Raw genomic sequence first — 8,168 nt, forward strand, 5'->3', positions numbered from 1 at the left:
TTTAGAGACGTAGCGCTTCTCGACATCAGCATCTATCATATTATTAAGCAAGTCCTCGGTTTACTGGGACGTGAAAAAATAAAGCGTTCATTCGAGTGCTAGAAGATGAATGTTTTAAGAAAAAAGTAAATAATTTACCTAATTAGTAATGTTTAAGAGGAGGATAAAGATAGCACAAGTATTTGAAGTTTGACAACACCTTCACCGGTAACACCCTCTATAATCAAAACGTGCCAAACCAATAAAATCAGAAGTCAGAAGCGAAGAGGTTCAAATATATATATAGTCTAAGCTGACTGGCGGTTGTAAGCGAAATGAAGCAGGGCGTACCCACTCGTGGTCTGGTGCGGATGCGTGACCAAGCGCCATCAGCTAGGTCAACCCAGGAAAACTAGTGCGGTCGTCATCAAATGTCGAAGAAATACAGAACTATTAATCTTGTAGATTTATTATCTGCTATAAAGATAATGAAATGGTGACGAAGTGTAGTCACATAGGGCAATAAAAAAATGAAAAATGGAAAGTGTGAGCTAAATTCTGTAGGAGTTTCCACGACTAATGTATTGAAGCTGAGCTAACGATATAACAGTAACCATACTGTGGGGCTAATCAGAAGGCAGTGCATGGGTATGAAGCAGATTATAATGGACAGCAATAAAATTATGATACATTAAAAGTTCAAGCATAATAGGTTAACAAGTAAATGTTAGAATTAAGGATTATCAGTCCTTCAAGAACCGGGGACCAGGTGTTACGAGTGTCAAGGCTGGAAATTATGGTCAGCATTGTTAAAATTAGGAGTGTAGGATCGATGAAATGTCAATGGTTCCTTGCCAACGCACATGACAGCCAAACTGCTGAATTTTGTACAGTTTACCGATCATCGTTGACGTCAAGGGCAGCCAACACACATCGAGCAATTGCACTCTGTGGACTGGCCTACGTGGTAGAAATCGCACCCTGTTTCATGCGCCTATTCTTACTAACGCATTTCCGCAACGTCGTTATGTTTTTCCCATACGGCCATAAAAGTAGCTTCACTGCCCGGATACACGAAAGTGTAATCTACGCCAGGTACGGAACACAAGGTATGACTCCGACATAAGCATAGAGGTCACACCATTCCTGCTCAACCCTAGCAGAGCTCTAATCATCGAAATCGACCATCCACGTCAGTGATCTAAAAGAACGAGCAAGACTTTGTGAAGATGGCCGTCACAAGCCTATTTGGTAGTTAATTGTATGTTCTTCATTTCTCATAATTTGCACGCCTACCACTTTTGACTGTAAAATTGTCATTAAAAAAATTTTGACATTTATCTATCGATTTCACTTTGTACTTTCATGGCATTACGTATTAATTACCGATAACAAAAACACTGCTGCATACACATACTATCCGTTCTCCATTATCGGCTGTTATGATAACAGAAGTCTGATATACTTGCTATTTTCACTGATCGCTTTGATATTCTCTCTACTTGATTACTCTGGATACACATCTTGGAATAGATCAAAAATATTTGGAATCAATGACAACTTATAACTGTTTAGTACGAGACCAAAAAGGAATTCTAACACACCTTCTTCCGGCAATTTAATTAGCATTCAGTCTGTCACACAAACAACCTTCAAAACCCACAACCAACCAACCGTCATAAGGAGCTTCCAGTCTTCGAATGTCAAGTATTAAAAGTACTATTGAGCAAGAACAGCACATGTTTTGAGTTCTAGCAAGCAAGAAATCATTGTACCTACGTGATAAGAGATGATAGACTTCAATACTAGGTGAAGCTAGTCGATAAATTCGTCAAGCAGCCTCTCTTCTACGAACTATGGCCAGAGATTCCCGGTTTTCAGGCCCTAATAATCTAATCGACGACAACGGGATGCCGCGAAACTCCTCGCCGAACAATTTTTCAAACATTTCGACCATCACGTGCAAAACTATACCGATGAGAGCCTTACGTGTAGCCTTGGAGGAGTCTCAATAACGAACCTAGGCGCTTGATTTGTGTATCAAAAACCGCGGAATTTGAAGAGGGACACTTCTTCTGGCCCAGACATGGTTCGCTCTTTAGTGCCGAGAGAAGAGGCCTCACTCTTGGAAACACCGCTTAGTATGATGTCCTCACATTCACTTTGTTGAGACATGGGGTCGGACAACTGGAAGGTGAAGCACATTCCACTATTTTTCAAACGAGGCCATCTCCATGACCCATTAAGCTACTGACCGTCAGCTCTTCTCCTAACGTTCCCAAACGTTACGGAGTCCTTGACATACAACAAATTACGTGGCCACACCTTACTTTTAAAATTCTTAACATCTCAACAATACGGTCTCAGGAGAGGCTACTTCTACATGAATGGCCTAGTGACTGCTGTGAACAGACGGACAACCATCCTTAATTGCAAAGGGAGATTGAGGTGATATACCTTGATTTCCCAGAAGCACTTGATAAGGTTGACAAAATACGTCTTCAGACCATCAACGTTGATTATCTCTGTCGAGTGATTGGAGACCTACTTGAGTTAAAAGGGAACGGTGTGACGAACAAGCTAACTTCAAAGTCACACCTCTTGGTCAGCATCTAACATGGATTACCCCTTTCGACGTATTGAAGTACTATGCCTGCTTTGAATACCGTATAACACAAAGGACGCTATTATGGAAATATTGGTAAGAATGAGTACAGAGAAGATAGCGAGGCAACAACCGCATGCACTAGTCGATGGTATACGGTTAACTGATGCGCGTTGTTTGTCCTTTACTTTGATGGGGATCAATGATCTGTTCGATATTCAGTGACTCAACTGCCGGGTGATTCGGCTAGGGCTCCGTGACAGTTCACTGCCCCTACAGCCTCATCAAGTCACCGTTATTATTCTGGTTTACTTCATATCTAAATTATCGACATGTTAGTGTCAGATTAAACCTCACTTTTTCTCAGCCTGCAGAATTTGTTTGTGGGGTACCTCAGAGTTCAGTACTGGGACCACTTCTTTTCTCAATTTATATAAGTGGCCTTCCTCAGCAAGTTAAACTTTGAAAGAAAGTTTACGACCTTGACTGTAAATTGGCATTTCGGGAGGATCTGACTCGACTTCAAAGATGTGCGGATAATAACGGATTTACTTTCAACTCTTCAAAGTGTAAAGTATTCTATCTGAGACACTTTGCCAACTACATATACAACTTAGGTAAGCCTCCCATATGGGTGTCCAAAGTTGAAAAAGATCCAAGTGTGTTGGCACCCTATGATCTAAAGTCCAAAACAAGTATAACCAAAATATCTTACAAGCAAACCTTGCATTCGTTAAGTTGAAGAGCATTTTTAGACAGCTCGACGTTAAAACTTTCCACCCGCTCTTCAACAGTTTCGTTAGACCCCGTGTAGAGTATGGAAACATAATGGCTCCTCCCTTATTCCAAAAGGATAAGGGTATGTTGGAAAGTATTCAACAGTGAGTCACAAAATCAGTTCGAGGACTCAAATTTGATCCCCATAGATTGCGTCCACAATCACCGAACCTTTACCAATCAGAGCATAGGAGTCTTAGAAGTTACCTTCCAGTGACTGAGAGCATCCCAAACACTTGTGAGCATCCCCTTAGACACTTAATTAAAGCACGGTCCCAACACAAACCTCAGGGGCAACACCTTGAAATTGTCGGTAATATATGGCATAATGGACTGTAGCCACACATTTTACTACTGACGAGTAGCCAGTTTCTGGAATCCGCTGCCGGATGAAGTGGTTCAAGTAACTTCCTAGAATCCCTTCTTAGGAAAACTTGACATGTTCTTAAGGACTCTGAATAGTATTCTCCATAATTTACCACCATTCGTCTTTCGTCTGTTAGTTTACATAGGTTCCTACTTGAAGCCATCAGTGATCCACTGCTGCTAGATATGGAGGCATAATAATCGAAAGCTTATTCTAATCAGTCTATATTCATTTGAATCATTGGAACCGATAGGTCTTTTGCTTTTACCCGCTGAATTTAGAAGCCTTGCGTGACCTTGAGGAAGTAACAGTGGGTTCACAACACCATTGTTTTCTTTCTACTTTCTGAATTTTCAGAGATTGTGATTACAGCATTTAGTAGGAACATGAATCATGTTTAAATTTGCCACCACAAACTCATAAACATAATTGTCATTAGCCAGTGAGCTAATTGGGCTCGGTGTACTGGTTAACTTAGTTAGTTGTCTTATATATAGACACTTTTAGCTAGTAATTAGATTATGACAGTGAATCGTGTTTTTCTATAACAACTACCAAGTACAACACCAGAAGTTGTTTGAAATATCCGTAAGAGTGAATCCACAATAATTCCTCAATCAGACGACATACTCTAACTACATCACTACTTAACAAAAAACCAAAAGTTGAAAATTTCGTCATAGTCTAGAAATTCACGACCTTACTAAAGTTAATGTCATGGAGATTTTGCAAGTAATGTAGGGGAAAATCATTTCCTTGTTATAACAAAACGTCATACAGTTTGAATATGGTTAGTTTCAAACTACTTGAGAAACGTTAACTACTTCAGTGACTTCTCTTGCTTGTGTATGTTTTTCTACTTTGAGTTTAGCGAGTCTAAGGATAAAATCCTGTAATTTTATGGTTCGGAAGACATGAGGATACCGTAACACATGGATCTAAGTAGGAATATATATATATCAGCCTCAACTGGCGATAGTATGTTTTTTTCGACATCAACACCTTTATTTGTTTCCCAAGAAAACACGTTATTTCTGATAGGTCGTTTGATGAGATAATAAATTCCTGAGTAGAGGGAGGGTTGAAGTTTTTTCCAAATGAAAAGGTCCAAGACCTCTTATTTATTGTTCTTTAACATTTCACCATCCTAGCATTCGTAGACAAGTAATGCCTTCAGACCATTCTACATGGTAGAAAATACATTCTTGCTACAACCTCTTTAGTATATAACTTACTATTATTAAACAAAATAGTGTTATAAAGCCAAATCACTCGTGAAAATCTTAAGTATTACTTCAACCCTAGTGTACATTTTTGTTATGTTTGTTTCATTTTCTTATTTTTATAACTCAGCATGTAGGCAACTGGAGATGTCAGAAGATGTTAAACTTTCTACCGAGCTTAACAAAGTCGTTCTGACGGAAAAATGTCAAAGTGAAGAGAATTGTAGGATATAATTTGTCTAGATTCTAGACTTTTTAGTTCAGCCATGTGAACCTCTATTCAAAGATATGCAAAATAAAATCACGTTTCGGCAGTATATTGGCGAATCAGATTTAAATAGCATTATCAATCTCATTGCTAACGATCTCTCCGAACCTTATTCCATATATACTTATCGATACTTTATATACAACTGGCCAAAGCTGTGTTTATTGGTTTGTCTTGTGAATTTGTGTTAATTATTGAACTGTAAAGGCTGTTAGTGAGGACGATACTTGTGTGGGCACAATTGTTTGCAAAATGGAAACTCATTTAGAAAATGTTCGAAGAGGATATATAGCTATGCTTGCAGTTGAAAAAAATCACCGTAGAATTGGCATTGGTTTATCGCATTCTATTTTAATTAATTTTTATCTAACATAGGATCACGGTTGGTTCAACTAGCAATCGAACTTATGATTCAAGATAGGTGTGATGAAGTGAGATGGCTTTTTCAACATTTTTCTTTTCACATTCGTATCAACAGTATTGTTGTGCTGTTTTCGCAATCATCCGATTCTTTTCTGTCGTGTTATAACTTTTTATTCACCAGTATCCGAGACATTCATCGGTGTTGAAATTTGCTGTTGCCCTTTCTTCTGTAAATATAGAGTAGGCAATACTTATTTAGTGTAATCCTAAGGTTTAAGCATTCAATCTCCAACTCCATCGAAACCTCATTTCAATTCCAGTTTAGTTAACTGGATAGTATTTTTAGCCTTCCTGCGAAACGTATTGTTCAAAGCTGGATACACAACTTTCTCCCTAATTGTTAAGTTTCATCAGATTCCACAATGTTAGTACTCGTTTGGGTACATAGTTTTGTTAGAAAGGAATCTCTGATAAGAACTTGGATCTCCAGAGGATTATTAGGCCTAAAGTAGTGTGTGCTTTTACACAAATGGGCAGGTAAAACGTTCACTTCCTCCAGTTGATTTTTTATGCTATCCTTACAAATCTGAGAACACCACTACTGCTTCATTCCACTTCATCCACCCGTGCCATGTCATTCAATCATTCATACTAAGAAAGTAGCTAATTTTCCCTTAACAACTTCTCAGCTTGTTTCGTCGTAACGTTTTCAGTGATATAAATCAGTTGGTCATAATCAGTGTGGAGCCTGACACAAATATGTGTTAGCCCAATTCTTAACACCGAATCAGCATCACGGTATTAATTAAGTGAGTCATCATAGTAGGCAAGGCTGGTCACCGCATCGAGGTCGTACACATCAAACTGGTACTAATTTGTTATAGTGGTAGAAGTCATAAACCTCATCCCAAATACTATCCATCAGTTCTCAACAGCCTGTCTTTGGATTTCTAAATTCTACATGTGTATGATAAATTTCCATATGTTTTTATACTTCACTCTTTGTATTGTTTTAGATTGTTTTAGAAGCAGAAGTTGACAACAAAGCAGCCCTTTCACTTTATGAGCAGCTCGGATTCTACAGAGACAAAAGACTTATTCGTTATTATTTGAATGGAAGAGATGCTTTTCGACTAAAATTATGGCTTACGCCGCGTATGAGCAATGGTGTTTTATAGTTTCACTATTCACCTATTGTGTATTTACCTTTTTAAAGTCATTGTAAATGCATGATTTATTTTCGTTAAACTTGTTGAACCTAATTTTTTCGGTTTACATTCACTAATATTTCGACCACTAAGAGATATCATATAACATGTATACTGAATGTTCATTTCATTCTTTAAAATACATAGTAATCCTTGTCTTAATGTGTTTTCATTCAACCATAAATCTGTTTAATGCACCTGAAAGCGGATTCCAGATTTATTTGTTGTAAAAGCCTGTTCGGTTGTGAAGTAAAACTAACGATATTCATAAAATATTTTGCAAAAATATCCGTGATGATCTAACCAAGCACCCTTGTTTTTTGCTACAAGACATACCAAACTGTTACCATTGGTAAAAGTTATCAATAAATATTCATGAATCAGTGTACATACTATCATAAAATTTCCCCTCTTTCGCCCATAAACCACCTTTCAGGTGAAATTTACCTGGCAATTGTAATTTTCTCTGGCTTCCAGAATCCTAAATTATCTTTAAAACCATACATATTTCCAGTGTCTTGTATGTACCTGATTTGCATTGCAACTGCATTTTTCAGGGAACTGCGTACTGATGTATTGTTAAATTGGTGTATGCTCCATAGTTTTCTAGTCAGTAGTTAATATTGTTTTTCTGTGCTCTTAGTGGTCTATAGGCAGGGGACAGCTCCCTTTTTTAGCAAGGAAGATTTCATGTGCGTTTAATGCAAGAGTAAATACTCAGAATTTAATAGCTCTTATCAAAATCAAAGTTCGGCTAAATGGTTATGTATAAAAAGTTTAGCTCCTAACACTTTGCATCGTCATGGTCATTTAATTAATAATTCGTTAAGTTTCTTTCGTTTTTTCATCTCATGTTGAGTGTCATCGGCTGTTTTAGTCGCTGTAGGCGAACTTCACCAAAAGCGTTCTTTTTTCTATATCAGCAAGTAGGTGAGATTATTATGGAGTTAACGCTTTGGTGCCATGAGTGAATTCGTAAAACCCAGTGCTGATTTTATGAGTTTGTATTCGTTATAAGCCCTACTTTTAAGTATTCAGTAAAACTAAGATAATTACTACTAAGAACAAGTAAATTAGATGTGAAGCTGTATGATTCCGTTTAATAGCATACATTTAATTCCTTCCTAATTTAAAAAGTATCGTAAAATTCTTAGGCAAAATAAAATGATTCCACTTTATTTCTGTAGGTTCTCATCAGCTGCTTGCAACTCGTGGTTTTTCAAAATTAAAATTACGAAATAGATTAATTATAAATAAATCTAGTTCCAAGTTATTGCAAACACACGTTAGCATAGTACATCAGAAATGCAGATCCAGTTAGTAAGCTATCCATTTGCCTAGCTGAGCGTTAATCAATAGGAATTTCTTTATCCGATTG

The 8,168-nt window shown here is 37.5% G+C and overlaps 1 protein-coding gene across 3 annotated transcripts; it reads left to right on the forward strand.

The window, feature by feature from the left end:
• Positions 1–5,081: 5,081 nt before the first annotated feature.
• Positions 5,082–6,950, forward strand: Smp_063580.1 (putative n-acetyltransferase mak3; the record flags this gene model as incomplete). Of its 3 annotated transcripts, none has more annotated exons than XM_018794891.1 (5): positions 5,082–5,174; positions 5,216–5,386; positions 5,427–5,553; positions 5,595–5,650; positions 6,599–6,760. In XM_018794891.1, the coding sequence occupies 4 exons, from the start codon at positions 5,240–5,242 to the stop codon at positions 6,758–6,760; spliced, it is 492 nt and encodes a 163-aa protein (XP_018649258.1). The 3 variants fall into 3 exon arrangements, with proteins under 3 accessions (XP_018649258.1, XP_018649256.1, XP_018649257.1); XM_018794890.1 differs by lacking the exon at positions 6,599–6,760 and adding an exon at positions 5,698–6,223 and having other exon boundaries at positions 5,211–5,386; XM_018794889.1 differs by having other exon boundaries at positions 5,099–5,174; positions 5,211–5,386; positions 6,599–6,950.
• Positions 6,951–8,168: the final 1,218 nt, after the last annotated feature.

The sequence above is a fragment of the Schistosoma mansoni genome, chromosome 1 (genome assembly GCF_000237925.1).
Source record: "Schistosoma mansoni strain Puerto Rico chromosome 1, complete genome".
NCBI classification, from domain to species: domain Eukaryota; kingdom Metazoa; phylum Platyhelminthes; class Trematoda; order Strigeidida; family Schistosomatidae; genus Schistosoma; species Schistosoma mansoni.